Below are 15,914 nucleotides of genomic sequence, written 5' to 3'. Positions count from 1 at the left end.
GTCATGATACGATGGATATTTCCTGCTTATTTGATATATGCCTATTTGATATTTTTGCCTACATCACTGGAAATGACAACCGAGCAGCGTTCTTAATTAATATCAAAGCAGAGTTGGTATCAGAAAGAGAGATTACGAAATTAGCCTTGCTTAACCCCCCCACCCCCTACCCCTCGTCTCTCGTTAAACTTATCTTCCATTATTTCTAGTCACTATTGGTACCTGCAACGACGTACTGCTTCTCAGTCTTCAGCTTACTGAGAGTACTGTCGCTGAGGTGCAAGGTATCCTTGATAATTTGTTTCGGGGTAGATGCAATCCACTGACCAAGGGCCATGTCTAAAAGCTAGGTTAGTGAAGGCTCAGAAAAGTAGAAGCTATGATTGGAAATAACTTGCCCGTGAATTGAGGTGCCTGTAGCACTTCCAGGAACATCAACTCTTCCTCACCGGTATTCTCAATATAATGGCTGTTCGACTTTGGGAAATACCCAACATCGCCAGCACGATAGTCAAAGGTCGTCGCAGCGTTGGGAGCAGTGAATAATGTTGCACGGCCCTGTCCCTTGATGAAGAAGGTCCACTCATCGCTTGTTGGGTGCCAGTGGATCTCGCGCATACCACCTGGATTAACAGTGACGACAGCAGCAGAGATGTTACCAGCGATGGGGAAAGTAAGCGGGTCCACAATCTTGACAGATCCACCAGCAACTTCATGAGCAGGTTGTTCCGAGAAGTGGTAGGAGTAGCTCTGTGAGCGAGGGATGAGACCAGCTGATGTAGTGACGTTCTGTTCCTCGATGTCTGTCGGTGCGGGAGTTCCCTTGAAAATGTAAAGTTCGTCATCAGGGATGTCGTCGAATGCTGAGGTGGAAACTCCGAGATTCTTTGCCAAAACCTCTTTCTGTTTAATCAATAAGCTAAAGTTTATGATTAATCCACTAGAAGGTTAACATACCGGGCTGTGAAGGAAGACCTCTGTAGCGAGGAAGGTGTTGTCCTCGCTGAAGTCACCCTGATCAAAGACAAGAAGAAACTCGACGCCATCGTCTAGTGCCTGAATAGAGTGAGGGATACCACTAGCCATAGTTAGAAATCAAAGGGACAAGAAAAGCAATCGCCCTGGGGACTTACGGAGGGAAGAACCAAACATCACCAGCTTGTAGATCGTCAATGAACGTCTCTCCATTTTCATTGATAGCCTGGTCACGGTTCAGCACTTTTCTTGTCCGACTTGATATGCAGTGCTTCCTACTTGAATTCGACAAGAGCCGTTGAGGATCAGAGACCACTCAGAAGCCACATGCCAATGTAGCTCACGATATGCTGCAGGCTCGAGTCGCATATCGACACCTGCCATTTCAGTGGCATCAGGCATCACAACAGTGTTTTCTTGGCGAGCCCAGCCAGCATTATCAATTCCAAGTCTAGATGACCAGTCAGTAGGTCGAAACTTTTATCCATATTGTTTGAATACCTGTTATGACTTAGTCCTGTCTATCATTAGCAAAGGCTTCCCGCATTTTCAACGCCATGAACTTACCCATGGGCCATTGTGCGTTAATCGTCGCTCCGTGATCAGTACCTGGCGGAGCTAGCTTATCACTGTTGATTCGATCGTAGTAATAATTCCCTAGGAGGCAGGGATCAGACATCCTCTCTGGAATGGTGACTCTTTATCCAACTTACGGGGACCAGGGTCGTCGGAACCAGTGTTTCCTCGGATAGGCTGAGGGTTCTCGACGTTCTCAAAGTCCAGGTATGAACCAATATCCGGGTCTTCTTTCTGCCCAGGAAGAAGATTGTACTTGATGTCAGGTTTGGGCCCAGTTGCTACTTTTTCAGTAGCAGAGTATCCAATAAGTGCCTCCGAGCCTCTCAAGCCGGGGTTACTAGTGCCATCCCTACGGGCAGGGGCAGCATTCACGAGAGATAGGATAGCAGGAAGCAACTGCACAGCTCTGGAGAGAATCTGAGGCTTCATTTTGACCAGATTTTCTATCTCCAAGGTTGGAAGATTAGAGGAGATGACTTGGAATTGTCCCAAACTTCGACGAGCTGCGCGGAATCCCCGGTCATCGAGCAACCGTGGGCCTTTTATACATGTTTCTGCAGTGTACCTTTGCCAACAAGAGTCTGTCATCTACTGGTACAAAATAATTACAAGATACTTCCCCTCACTCGACATGGGACTCATATGCTGCTACAGTGGGGATGAGTCGGTTTCCCCTCACCGTTGGCCCGTGATGATGTAGGGCTGTAGGAGGTCATTTCCTTTCCGTCGTTCTTACTCGCTAGCAACATGACAGGGATGCTCCGAGCGAGAGGGGATGAGTTGATTCTTGCGGGGAACTAGATAAATCAGGTATAGAATGATTCCATGGTGCATCTTTACCCCACTGACGGACATCTGCGATCGAAGAATAGCACACCGGCTGCTGTGCAACGACCGAGCCTATGGAGTAATGTATATGAGATGCAGGCACCGGTGGCAATCCAGGAACCCTACTTCCTAGATAGCTATCTCGGCCCAACACGAAATCCATGAAAACTCGGCTGCACCCTTGGAAGCAAGGAATCGGAATCCCTATCGGCTATCTGGGTTCTAGAAACGGCGTACAGTTTGTCAAAGCCGAGACCAGGGCCTGCCCGCATAATCTCATTCAAGACCGGACTGGATTTCGGGCTAATCTCTATTCTCACCAATAGGGTGGAAAGAAGGAAAGGAAGTGAGGGGTGTCGCAATATCAAGATCACCTATGCTCCACTGGGGACCAAGGAAAGGTTTCGACATAAATATTGCCATGCACCTTTGGCTGGACCGGTCGTCGGCTCCAAGCGAGGTAACAGTAGGAATGAGAATGCTCAAGTGGTCGCACGGGATTTCGAGAGCATTTTTCATCGCGATCGACAGATATATTTCCCATCACCGAAGTGCTACCTGCTCGAAGCGATGATGTCGGGGGTCATAGAAAACCGCCCGAAAATCAGAATAACAAGATCCGAGCCGAGCTCAAAGCCAAGGAGACCCACCCTCAGCTAGTCAAGAAACAAGCAACTCAAGAAATACTTAGGTCACTCTACCGAGTGTTTTTCCTCTGCCAGGTGGGACTTTCCTTTCTGAGATGCCGCCGCTTTTACGAGGGCGCTCAGAGTCAGACTCACTGAGTAAATCTCAGACCGGACTCGGACTCAGTGAGTCTGATCAGTCAGCTCACTGATTAGTTAACTACTCAGAGACCCGTCAAAGGCATCTATTGAGCACCTAGTCCGCCGCCCAGTCTAACTCCGAAGCATAACGCCCCACAATATTGTTTATTTCGTGCATCACTTTTGTGTAGGTCGCTCCTTCCTAACTTGACCAAAGTCACGGTCAGTTATAACCAGGACGGAAGGCACGAAGTATATCACTCTTGACGGACTCATAAGAAATAGAGAGAATTGATTATTCAAAAGCCAACTCAATTTAGGTATCAGCAACTAAAGGTCACATCGATACATGAATAACCACAACTGTTGCAAGCTCGTAGAAAAGTCAAATGAAGAGTCACTCCCGCGAATTTCTGTTTAAGGTGACTTGTAAACTGGCGACTTTCGTGCTTTTCTCTTTACATCGGCCTTTTCCCTTCGATATATGGCCCAACGGCCTTTGATATGCGACCATATGAAGTTGATTCCCCTTCCCTTCATAGGCTCTTTGTATGAGATGTACCAAAGATTCGATCCTCTTTGGATGAAGGGTTTGCCATTTTTATATTGCTGGTCTTTCAGATAACCAAGGTTGCGGGATTGTAACTCTTCGTATGAGCAAGATATCGTCTTCTCAAAACATAAACGGGGACTGCAAAACGAAGTTGGGTGTGGGGGATGATCGAGTCGTCCACGGGGACCAAAGGGCCAATAGGCATGAGTCTTCCATAATGGGTCCTCTTGAGTAAGGCCAGGGCCTAGATTACTCCACCTGGTCACAATGAGTGCTATAGCGAATCGAATCCAACGATTTCGATCTCGGAATCTGTGTTGCACAACCCACAATTGTGGGTCAAGGAGGCCACTTGTCTTCTCAATAAAGACTTCACAAACCTGATGACAGTCTCGGGGCCATAGTGTATACAGATACGCACAGGATTCGGCCTAGATATGTTGTGTAGAACACGAACTAACGTGTCCCGCGTTTTGACCAGTACTATATCCTGAATCCTGAGATGAAGCCCAGGAAGCTTCGGATATATTTCCGCTTCCTGGGAGAAAACCGAGATTATATCCGGGGGAAATTGCCTGACATGTGTATACGACAGTGAATCCGTGCTAATCCCTGCCCTTGGGCCGTAGTAAAACCGCCTCATGGCGAGTTTAAGCTGAAGGAAAGAAAGTCGATAATTCCAGTTGTAACGACTATCCAGGATGAATGAGTACGAAAACCACTCACCCACACACGGTAGTCGACATGTTCTTTCTTGGTGCAATCCACTTAGTCCGAAACTTTCAGATCCATCATACCGATGGAGAACGTGGCATATATCGCAAGCGAAGTATTCGGGAGAGTCTCGTTCCAATCTATTCAAGACCGAGAGCTTCTCGTGTTTTGTGAGAGGAGACTGCCCGATTATCTGGCGCAAAGATAGCTCCCGAAATCGACGATTGCAAAGGGATAAGCAAGTAATGTCAACAACCGAAAGAAAATCGGATATTAACAAGAATAGCTCTGGGGGAAGTCCAGCGAGCGTATGCATAGGGAGGACCTCAGAATAAGGGGGGTTAATCTCCTTGTTCGCCTTGCACGGGCGCTTGAGGTTGCGTTTAAGACGAGTGCTTGAATGTTTCATCGTGATAGTTCAGTAGGTCGTGAAATCAAAGGAGTGAGGGGAGGAAGGGAGGAGAATAGGACGCTGACTATACGGGACTTCTGAACTAGTATGAATTAAGACAACTTGGTAGGCTTCATCCATGGAACATTTATCTTAATTAGCTATAGTTCATACCTACTGTTCCGATTCTGTGCTGAGTAACTTGCCCTTTTTTGCGGCGGCCCCAGATCGGATTGGACTAGTTCTATTACTAACAGCCGACGTTCGACCTTTTCGATCAGTAGCAAATAGATACCCAAATCCGGATTACATTTCAATCTATCAACAGTTTTGATCTTTAGTCAAGTACCTAGTGAGCAGAGAGCAAAGCCAAGTATTCATCTGTATATCTCAGGAACGGCCTTGTCTCTCCAATTGACCCCGCCCCGACTTCCACACGGTACCCAATCGACATAATTGCTCGAGCCCCGACACGAAAGAGAGTTCCACATGGATGGGGCTAGCGTATCGCGTTTTACTGAGGTGCTTTTTGCTCAGGTTGTGCTCAGTGAGCAAGTCAAAGTGCCCAGTGAGTGAATCAGTGAGCTTACATAATGCTCACTGATCGGATCAAGGCGCTCAGGGGCGTGCTCAGATCTACTAAGTGAGCAAAAGCGGCGAGGGGCTGAGCACCAATCCGGAAGGGGAAAGCTTCAGACGTGGCATAGGAAATCCGGTACGTAGGCCAACCTCCGGGTATCACGGTTGTGACGGGTGGGAACTTGAGCAACGGTACTTTATCTTGACGAATCGACAGGTCTCCACCCTGTCGATCCGCCTCATGCCCCTTCTCCGCGCGAGGGGTGAACTCGGACTTAAGCCAGTCCGCCTTATAGCAGAAAGTCCTCAGACCACAAACGCTCGAGACTAAACCAAATCAAAGACTTTACCCGTCCAAACGATGAATTGAGAAACTCCGTTGGAGAAAAAGGTTGAGGGGATTAGGTTTCGTGGATAAAAACACACGATTCCACCACTGATTGTCAACCCGCTGCAGCTCGCTGCCTTGTAGGGACGAAGCTAGCATGGATATTTGGATTTGCAATATAGCTAACTGTAAGGGTGAGAGGGGAAGACTACGACTAGAGCGAGTTTTGCATGTTAAATATAGAATAAGGCGAGCTGGAAATGCCGCGACCCCGCGCAGCATCAGATCAATCACAGCCCAGGAAGCGGCCATTGACTGATTGAAAGAATTGTGGTTAAAGATGTAAATTCAAAATCCGTACTCTTTCACGCATGGATTGTGACAGCCATTCTACACAAGACTGGTGCTTTCTATTCTAAGACCGTTGGGCTCAAAATTGAGAACCTTGGGAGTGATTAGCGTTGATCAAACCCACTCGGACTGCGCAACTCAAGAAGGTACTTCAATTACTAGAGTAATAAACGTGGCTCTTCAAGCCTGTTTTAAACGTATAACGCTAGTCGGGTCATCGTCTAGCCGAAGTGCATAAATGAATGTTGGTACATGGCAGCAAACGGGCGCATTACGCGATGTGATGGATTCGGCAAGCTGCGCGGAGAGTTATTTCGCATCCGTAACTGAATACAATTTCAACGGAAAATCTACGAAGATGAGATTTAGAGAGGGAAAATCTCTGACAGGGTACGAAGTTCTGTATAGAACCCGTGGCTTCAACATATTCCAGGGTTGATGTAGCAAAGATGTACTTCGTATCTTATCTAGACTTTGATCTAAGAATACGAGAGCGAGTCTAATCACCGGAATTGTAATAACGACCAGTGTTCAAGGACCCCACTTGAAGAAGTACAATTCTAGAGTTTGCATATCTATTTCCGGTGAGCCACAAGGTTAGCAATTCAAGTTCAATTTGGTGTTTCTCAAATGCTAGTGCACCTGATGAGTGCACAAGCTAATATCGACAGAAATGTTACTTTCAACAGTAATAAGAAGTTTTAAGTCTGTGCCGTTAAGCCCCATGAATAAATAATTTGGACAGAATCCTAGCTCACATGTATAGGTAATTTGATCGGCTGGCCTTCATTAATTATTGACTGTACCTCGATTGGCCTTGGCCTCACGATCCTCAAAAGGTACGCCTTGGTGCCTGAGGCCATAAGGTAATCTACTGAGTAATCATTTCGTCTGAGAGAAATGGTTTCATTGGAGGAAAAACCCGCAATACCACATGATTCAGCAATCCATTAGTTAACAACGGTAACTGCAAAATCATGCTTCCATTTACGCGACATGATAGCAGCGATAGCCATCTCTAAAGCGCCTTCCACCAGCAGGATAATCAATGTCAAAGTATTCAAGTACTTTCCAAATCAAGCGACCCCATATTCCACGTCCTTACTCACCTCCTCTTCTCATAATACTATCCCTTCCACCAGACACAAAGACGGCCCACCGCGATCGCCCAGTGCGGGGTTGCCAAGCCCCAGCCTAGCGCATCCGGGCGCTATTGGACCCAGTCGATGAGCCAGAGAGTAACTCTACAAGTGGGGAACTCACCGAATCATGAGATCATCTCGTGACTGTAGTGACGACGCTCTGAGTAAGATTTCCTTGTGATAGGTCGTCTGATGGGCTACTCTGTCCGGCGAATGATGGGGCGGGGCGGATTCTGCACCGGATTCTTTGGGGAATAGGGGGGTTACTGGACTCGAGTTGGCAGTGTGGCGTTGGCTACATGGGAGGCCATCTGGGACGAGCGTTGGGAGTGTTGCGTTCGGGCGCATAATGAGGATACTTGACTGAGGGGCTCTTGGAATGTACCTCCCTACATGCTGTATATTGAGGATGGATATTATTGCGTCGAGGCTTTGTTATTGCATCCTTCTGGTGGTCATTGATGATTATGGAGCGCCCTATTATGCGTAGACTTTGCGTTGACTTTGCCTAGATTGTCGCTCGACATGACCCCCAGGGGCGCTCTTTCACTAGCCTGTTAATCGCCTGCCTGGCCTCTTACCCTCATTTGGTCATGATGACTCCCTCACTGCTCAAGACGCGTTATCTACGGAGGGGTGACCGCAGAAATACGTGATAGCCAGGGGGCTTCCTTGTCATTGCTCGAGATTTCTACATCATTGCGATATTGTTCTACGAAGGGGCAGATCATCTTAAATTGATAATAGTAATATTGATGTTTGAGGTAAAAGTAGCCCCAAAACTCCGGGTCTGTCTTGCCAATCTATGGCGATAAACATAAAGGATCGAGCGTCTTGATAGATAAAAGAGAGGCCCTGCCTAAGCATTCCTCCTCCGCGTCATTCCATAGCCAGTACGGGGGTCGAGATGAAGGTTGCATGTCGAAAAATCAAGTGTCAAACGGGGATGATGTGTGGTGAACACAAATATGGATGATAATGATAACAGTGTCGATGATCGAGACTCAAAGGAAAAGATATCTCGTCAAGATATCTACCTGACATGTTTCAAGTATCTCATGGTCAGGTAGACGGCAACCAGGCTGGTGTAGACACCACCGCCAGCGGTGATCCAGACAGGACGGTGGACGTTCAGCGAGGTGCGAAGCAACTGGCCCTCCTTCTTAGGCTTACCCTCTGTAAGATGTTAGATAGATGATCCTTTTAATGGAATGTGATGATGGTACGCAAGAAAGGGATGGATTTGATGAAAACGTACCCTGCTGGAAGAGCCTCTGGCGAAGGTTGTTCAAGCCCTGACGAGAACGGGCAGGCAGCTGCTGGAGCTGTGCGAGGATAGGACCAACTGGTGCTGACATGGTGATGATATTGATATGAATTTGATGGAAATACCCGATTTCACGAAGTGGTTGATGAATACAGAAATGTAGAGGGGAGAGTTGTCGATAGGAGGAAGAAGAAAGGAGAGTCCCTTCTAACCCCCAGCCCTTATAAAGCAGAAATCAGATGACGACCGAATGCGGGGTTCACCAATAGCGGGGGGTGACATTTGAGACATCCGGGGCATCCCTGCGCGGTGGCGATGCCAGTAGAGTTTCAGCTGGTATCATGGTGGCTTGCTCACCCAGAATACTGGCAATGTGGCCTACAATGGTCGCCCGACTGTCTGGAAGTGATGATAGACTCCATAGAAATAGTTTGAACAACTTATTGCACATCTATGGTAATATAGAAGCTCGAAATGCAAGAATTGAATGATCGCAGCATGTATGGGCTGATGGGCGGGCGTGAGACGATCAGGGATGAAGAGGGCGACCAGGATGGCCTCCTCCGCATACCTGGTGCAACTCTGTCTGGAATGATTGGTTCTCAGGACCGAGCAATTGTCTCGACTACGCAACACAGCCCAGTAGAGCGTCCCTAGTGTCTATGATGACACAACTATAGGCACCAGGTGCCTAGCGACAGGGAAATTCTCTCCATGGCTATAGGAGGGTTCCCCTGATACCATACCACTGGCATGATCAAGCATAAATTTTGGGTTCGCCAGGGGTTCTAAACTCGTATATTTTGAGCCCCAGCGGGACTATTTCCATAGCGCAAGGATTTAGTACATGGCAATATGACCATCGCTACTCCTGCTTTCTTTACAGGATCTTTAGGTGGGCGCGTTGGGCAACAGAGTGGAGTCGGCCGTTCAGGGCCCACTGTGGAAATCCGGGGATGCGATCGTGTGTGGGGTTAGTGTATCCACTGCTTCACGACCTTACTTGAAGCTCAGAATAAAGACAGTTACGATCAGTCAACCAAAAGGAAGCTGAGTAGATATCACTTCAATTACAGTTGAAATTTCGAATTTGAGCATGCTCTACAAGATGTACTCCAATTGGATGCCGACCGTGGCCTGTACATCTGTAAGTAGAAGGCGGTCAGTATACTCTAGACAATTGCAAGGCGGTATGAAAAGCGGTATCTTATTAGGAAAAGCTGCTCATAACATTGTCTTGAACTCCTACACCTTTCCATCCCCGCACTTCACTCTCTCACTCTCACAAGAATCACACAGATCATCACAAACTACTCACAGCACCCACAGTCTATCGCCAAGTTATTGGCCTGCTCCCCCTTAACGTCCAGGGGCAGACCAGCAACTATCTGCACACCACCGGAACATGATTCGAGGCGTGAAGCTGGACTTCACGAGGTTCGCCTGCACCCACGAGTGTGTCTCGTTAGGGCGGAACAACTTCAGGTTGATGCCACCATCGACACTCCCGAGGATGAGGATTCGCTCGTCCAGCATATTGGCGGCTGCCGGACCTATCCAGATCATCTCTGGATGATCGATGCCAGAGAAATTGTCGTCCCTGGCGGCCTTCCACTTTTCCCAGAGGTGCTGGAACTCTCGGGCCTTCCCTTGCTCAATCCAATCCCTCACCAGGCCTTGGAACACCTCCACTCGCCCAGGGTGTTTGGCATAGACCTCGAAGAACCTCTGGGCACTGGGGCTCTGCGGGCGGGTCTTGGGCAGGTCCTGGTAAAGCTGGTAGTACTGCCTGATGTGCTCCGCATCCAAGGGGTCAACCAGCTGGATGGGCTCGTCGGCCAGCTTGCCGAACACTCCTGCCGCCAGCACCTCCTCCCTCCGGGCATGGATAGGGATGCTCTCCAGGATGATCATCGGGTCATTCCACCCAGTCTTGGGAGCATGTTGCATCCCGGCTTCCAGTCCCTGGGTTCCGGAATAACGATTCCAGGGATTGATCATCTCCGAGAATACAGCCGTCCCAAGTGCCTTCTTCGCAAACCACTTCCGAACTACCTCGTCGAAAGGGTAGTCCTGGTAGTAGTAACCGAAGGGGGCGACATCCTTCCGGTACATCACAATGGTATCCTTCTTTCGTTGAAACCAGAGGCCCCATGATTTACTGGTCTTGTGGCGCGAGTCGATCGTCCACTTGAAGACAGCAACCTCCATGGCAACTGCGCGAGCCTCCCTATTGACTTGTGAAATGGGTGGCGGGAGAGTGTTCTGAATGGATGTCCATTCACCATCGCATAATGTGTCAAATGCCACCCACCGAGCGTGGTTGAGTTCAACAACTCGGCTTGGTAGGCAGAGCTTCCAGATCATGCGCCGCAATTCGGTCGGCAGTTGGTTGAACAAGTGGAACTCAGGCCCTGACGCTTTCACAATCGTCCGCGAACTGATCATGGCCGGCTCGGGCTCTGACTCGTACTCGCACTCAGAGTCGTCCATGGCTTTCACGCGCATAGCTCGAAAGGAACCGACAATGACAGTTACTGCTGTTGGCAAAAAATCCCAAACGGGAGCAATAGCTGATGATAGCTGCTGTGAATGACAAAAGTCGATGATCACGGAAACCAGAAATGCTATCAGCGGACGATGACAGCAGTTCTCGACGGCAGCACCTGTGGTGGCACCAATCCCTATCAGGAGAGACGGATAATGAGAACAGCCGCTGAGTGCAGCCGCTAGAGACGACAAAAGCTAGTGATCAGAGCAACAGCGAATGACACTAGCTGGATGGCAATCTGTGATGGCGGCACAAAAGAAGCCAGCTATGGGAGTGTTACGAAAACGACAGAGGATGACGGCCGAGCAACACCATGCGAATGGTGATTATTGCGATGGGCAGAGCAAAACTTGAGGATGAAGATGTGGAAGGATGAAATGACAGTTGGGTGAACAGACCGGTTCAGTCTAGTCAAGGCACGACGGACGAGAGCGCTTGATGTGTTGAAATGTCGGACAGAGAGATGGGAATCAGGACTGGCAGTGACGACGAACGACACTGGCTGAGCAGTAACTTGTGAGAGGGCACAGATGATGCCGGCGAGGAGAGAATGATGAGACTTGAAGACGTTGAGAGCCAAGTCGCACCTGACGAACGATGAATGGCGTTTGCTCGAAGACGGAGGATGAAGATGTGAAGACGAATTGTTAGTTCGACAAACAGACGGGTTCAGTCTGAGACCAGCGAACGATGGACGAGATAGAGAAGACGGGAATCAAGTCTGTCAGCGACAGCGAAGGATCTCAGTCGGACAGCACTGTGACGACAGCACAGATGAAGCTCTCGATGAGACAGTGCGAGGATCAAACGACGATGAGAACTGGGCAACAGCAGACGAACGATGGATGCCACCTACGCCGAGAGGTAGGACGTGGGTTGAGAGTGAGGATGTGAGTATGTGAAGAAGAGTGATGAGAACGAACGACGACGAGAGCCGAGCAGCACTCGATGATGGGGAGATGTTTCTTGCCCGAAGAGGAACGACGAGAAGAGGAACGACGTCGGTTGAAGATGGCGATTAGAAGTGATGAAACGTCAGCTCGACGGACAGACGAGTTCAGTCTATCCAACGGACGGACGGAGAAGGGTTGATGGTTTGAAGTGTGAAGCAGGGTGATCGGATTCAGGACTGTCAACAGAGTGCAGCACTTGAAGCCAGTGATGATTGGGAAGAAAAACGAGACGAAGAGAGTATGCAGGAAGGGGAAGACTTGACCGACTGAACGAATGCGAAAAGCCTCAACACGAAGACACAGCGAAAGGAAGCTGGCAGAATGCGTCCGATAGGCGGAGAGCCAAAGGGACAGAGGACTATCAAACTTATGATCGCACAAATCTTACCTTCTGCTGTTATCGATGATCACCGATAATAGTGCACGTGGAGTTCTTCATGGGGCAGCAGGATTGAAGGCTGCATTTGCACCATATTGGCACTCATCCTGCCCGCTCAATCACCGAAGCAGCTCCTCGGTCATGGAGTAATCCTTACTGGGCCGCACAGAAGGAGAAACTACTGTGTGAGAGTATATCAAATGACCCAGAAAGCTGCAATTTACTACTAACAAACCAGTGCTGATCTAACTTCGGGACTCCAGAAAGTGTACTAACAATACTCGCAGTGCATGGATTCTTGACGATGGGCAGCTCGTATCTCTCTCTTTGCAAGGCGGTGAGTGCGGTGGTTTTTCGTCAATCCATGGTGTAGAGAGCAATTATGAAGAATCTGAAGGTTTGTAAAGAGATTAAACATGGAGAATCAAAAGCACTGTAATATCTATAGAAGATTGGATCGCAGCGCGGCTGAAATAAGCTTATGTGGACCCGCTCGAGGCGTGGGTCCAGAGGTGGGTCGGGAAGAAAGACAGGTTCCGGAACATTTGGTATTCCATCTGATAAAAAAGCATTGATTAATGAATTGAGGCATCCTTCAAGCATGAGCCGAGCCATATCTCTCGTTATTTGCACATCATAGACGGGCAAATCTATCGACCCATGTTGTATTCTATTCCTGCAGTGCTGATGATGCCTGGTCACCGTATTGAACTTGCATTTCTGGATAGTCTGGACATAGATAAAAGCTGTCTTGTACTCACTGATGGGCCTCGTTCAACACTTACTGAGACTAGGTCATGTGTCATGAGACAGCTTTACCTTCGCCGGGGTAATGACAGTTGAACAATTTCTATTCTATACACCGAGAAACTGGTGAATGATATTAACAATGTTGATGAACTATTTACAGCCCACTATGCGTGCCTAGTCTCTCCCGTCTCGAAAAGGCTCTGGTTCACGCCTCGAGGGACACGACATATGTCTCGCGCATCGTCAGGCATGGTGTTCCAGATGACCTGACGGACTTCCTTTCCGACTTGCTCAATGGCATCCATGGCCCACAGGACATCAAGGTGTTCATACTCATCAATGATCTTCGAGTGGACGACTCGTACATGAGGCTCGAAGCCACCTTCGAAGCGTTGGAGAAGTCGACGACCATCCACTAGTGCGTCAGAGCCGCCAACCCACATGGCGAACGGAGGTACTTGTGGACCGAACCATGCTTTGTCGCCAGGGGCAGCCAGACAAGGGTCTCCTGGGTCATCTCCATGCTCTAAACCGACTTCACCTTGAACATGACGAGCTGCATTTGCCTCGGACGCAGACTGGTCTTCTGTAGCAAGAATACACTTGTGCTTGGCGAACCCGTCGCTCCCTAGCCACCACCGCATAATTTCAGCGCTAACGTATACAGGAGCGAATTGAAACATGCGGTCTCGCAAGTCTCGCTCCCAGCGGGCATCAGACCAGCCGAAGAGGAACGAAAACACGCAGTATGCAAGAGTTCCGTATAGTTTTGGGTGAAATGTGCGGTGGACGGTCATCATGAAGGGAATGAAGGCATGAATCCCAAAGAACACTCGAAACATTTTCGGAGACATCATACTCATGAAGCGGAAATAGGGCCTGCTCACGAGGGGGCCGGCGTATGCAGCGGGCGCGAGGGCGCAGAATACAGAGATGCGCTCTCCAAGTTTGGGTCGGTGTTCCTTCGCCAGGGCTACGAGTGTTTCAGTGGTCCCTTGCGAGTGGCATACAAGACCCAGTTTCTCGAAGCCGGTCTCATATAGCACTCGAGATGTAAGTGCTGCCAAGTCGAGTGTACCGAGATGTCGAATATCCCAGGACCACATGCGTGGATCTGACGGAGACAGGGTAGTGTGCTCGGGCGTCATGCCACATCGGTTGTTCCCTAGCCAAACATCGTATCCAGACTTGCAAAGGAAGAATGCGAGACTATCATCATCATTGGTGCAGTAGGCGCCTGCACTTTGCAACAATCCATGCATTAACAGAACAGGGTATCGCCGCTTCGCACTGGAACTGGAGGAAGGCCAGTTCTTCGTGCCAGTGAAGACAGTGGGCCCACGTTCACGACGTTGGTCGGCCGGGAGTGCTGCATATTCCTGGGGATTGTAGACATGCCAAAGGGTGATGATGAATCCATCCTCGGTTTGGACCCGGAATGTCTCGACATCCAATCCGACCCGTCGGGCATAGTATGCAACGTCGCAGACAACCGGATCCTTGCCCCCTTCCAGCGGTGGGCATTCATCCTGGCCTTGCTCCTCATCCACGTGTTTCTTCTGTTGTCGAATACGCCATTTCCGGTCTGACTCGGCTCGTGCTATTCTGCGGTTGCTTTCTTCGGCTTCGAAAACTCTCCCAGATGCAGGCTTCCGACCTTGTAGTCTTGCAATTACATTGGCAAGTCCTATGCTAACGGTACCAGACAACGCGCCGGCAAATATCGCGGTCAAAAAGCATAGCGAGAGCACGAAGGAAATGGCTCGAATTGCGTAGTACTTTATGCTGGAGGCGGCATTCGGAGGACCGTATGCGGGCAGCGGCGGGAAGAGAGGATGTTCATGCGAATTGACGGGGAGCTGCTGAGAGCATGCATTGCCATGTTTCTCGGTTGCGTACAGGCCACCCTTTGCTTCATTGTCGCCTGTCGTACCTAGTTTGGTATCCGTGATGTGGCCATTGGATGGTGAGTGTAGACCGGAGGGAACCTCGGGGACTGTTGACAGGACAAGATGGGATTCGGGTGTATCCGTCCGCGCTGGCGTAGCTGTGGTGGTTGTTCCCTTGGGAATATTGACCCCCATGGTCGTGAGATCAGGTAGACGGTAACAAAAGACGAGCACACATCCTGCAGCCTGAAAAGAAATACTAGAGAAGGCGTAGGATCCTGAAATTGCATGCGCTCCTCCTTCGAGCTCTGACGGCACCTACGCAAGTGGCCGAGGCTCCCGCTTGGTTCAGGCACAGTCACGTGCTAGACACTACCCAATCAACGTGTGTGACGATGAAGAAGTATGTTGTGGCCTCAGGCAGAAGATACCCAAATAGTGAGACAGATCTGGTTCTGGGGAGATGGGGCGGTGATGTCATACCCTGACCAACTTTCATAGAGACAAGGTAAACAATGTGCAGAAAATATCTAATTGCTTCGGAGCACGCCTCGATTAATGCTTAACCCCGCTTGCATCAAGCATGGGAATGTATAAATCCTTAAACGAGGACAGGCCAGTACTAGACTAGAGCGCATGGCATTCGTTGCAACCGGTCCGCGCTTTGGCGACCGAAGTACTGGCCATAATATTACACAAACAATACTATGTTAGGCGTGGTATAGATCTGAAGATCAACCCCTCCAATTATCAAAAATTAGCCGACGGGTAATTACTAGGTTCGCAGCATGTTACAATCACAAACCACTTTCAAGAACAGGGTATCATCCAGTTTCCTACCTGTCATCCTGCAATGCAAATACCACATTGGTCTTCCAATTCATACGACAAGGTCCAGACAGACCGGTAAGCATTCCT

General features: G+C 49.2%; 5 protein-coding genes across 5 annotated transcripts; 1 reads left to right on the top strand and 4 right to left on the bottom strand.

Moving 5' to 3' along the window:
* Nucleotides 1–205: 205 nt before the first annotated feature.
* On the bottom strand, nt 206–1,983 carry N7458_003886 (putative oxalate decarboxylase; the record flags this gene model as incomplete). Its single annotated transcript, XM_056907268.1, has 8 exons — nt 206–339; nt 399–903; nt 958–1,078; nt 1,134–1,201; nt 1,255–1,426; nt 1,477–1,492; nt 1,543–1,632; nt 1,689–1,983. The coding sequence occupies 8 exons, from the start codon at nt 1,981–1,983 to the stop codon at nt 206–208; spliced, it is 1,401 nt and encodes a 466-aa protein (XP_056767995.1).
* Nucleotides 1,984–8,240: 6,257 nt separating this feature from the next.
* N7458_003885 (uncharacterized protein) lies at nt 8,241–8,565 on the bottom strand (the record flags this gene model as incomplete). The annotated part of the gene is made up of 2 exons (XM_056907267.1): nt 8,241–8,383; nt 8,466–8,565. The coding sequence occupies 2 exons, from the start codon at nt 8,563–8,565 to the stop codon at nt 8,241–8,243; spliced, it is 243 nt and encodes an 80-aa protein (XP_056767994.1).
* A 1,268-nt stretch (nt 8,566–9,833) lies between these two features.
* N7458_003884 (2EXR domain-containing protein) lies at nt 9,834–10,982 on the bottom strand (the record flags this gene model as incomplete). The annotated part of the gene is made up of 1 exon (XM_056907266.1): nt 9,834–10,982. The coding sequence occupies one exon, from the start codon at nt 10,980–10,982 to the stop codon at nt 9,834–9,836; it is 1,149 nt and encodes a 382-aa protein (XP_056767993.1).
* A 733-nt stretch (nt 10,983–11,715) lies between these two features.
* On the top strand, nt 11,716–12,117 carry N7458_003883 (uncharacterized protein; the record flags this gene model as incomplete). The annotated part of the gene is made up of 2 exons (XM_056907265.1): nt 11,716–11,889; nt 11,968–12,117. 2 exons carry the CDS (start codon nt 11,716–11,718, stop codon nt 12,115–12,117), a joined length of 324 nt encoding a protein of 107 aa, XP_056767992.1.
* A 1,154-nt stretch (nt 12,118–13,271) lies between these two features.
* On the bottom strand, nt 13,272–15,191 carry N7458_003882 (putative ab-hydrolase associated lipase; the record flags this gene model as incomplete). Its single annotated transcript, XM_056907264.1, has 1 exon — nt 13,272–15,191. The coding sequence occupies one exon, from the start codon at nt 15,189–15,191 to the stop codon at nt 13,272–13,274; it is 1,920 nt and encodes a 639-aa protein (XP_056767991.1).
* Nucleotides 15,192–15,914: the final 723 nt, after the last annotated feature.

This window comes from Penicillium daleae (assembly GCF_028827525.1).
Source record: "Penicillium daleae strain IBT 16125 chromosome Unknown utg000004l_segment0_segment0, whole genome shotgun sequence".
Taxonomy (NCBI): Eukaryota; Fungi; Ascomycota; class Eurotiomycetes; order Eurotiales; family Aspergillaceae; genus Penicillium; species Penicillium daleae.
Note: the sequence above shows the minus strand (reverse complement) of the source record. Positions and strands in the feature narration are given on the sequence as shown.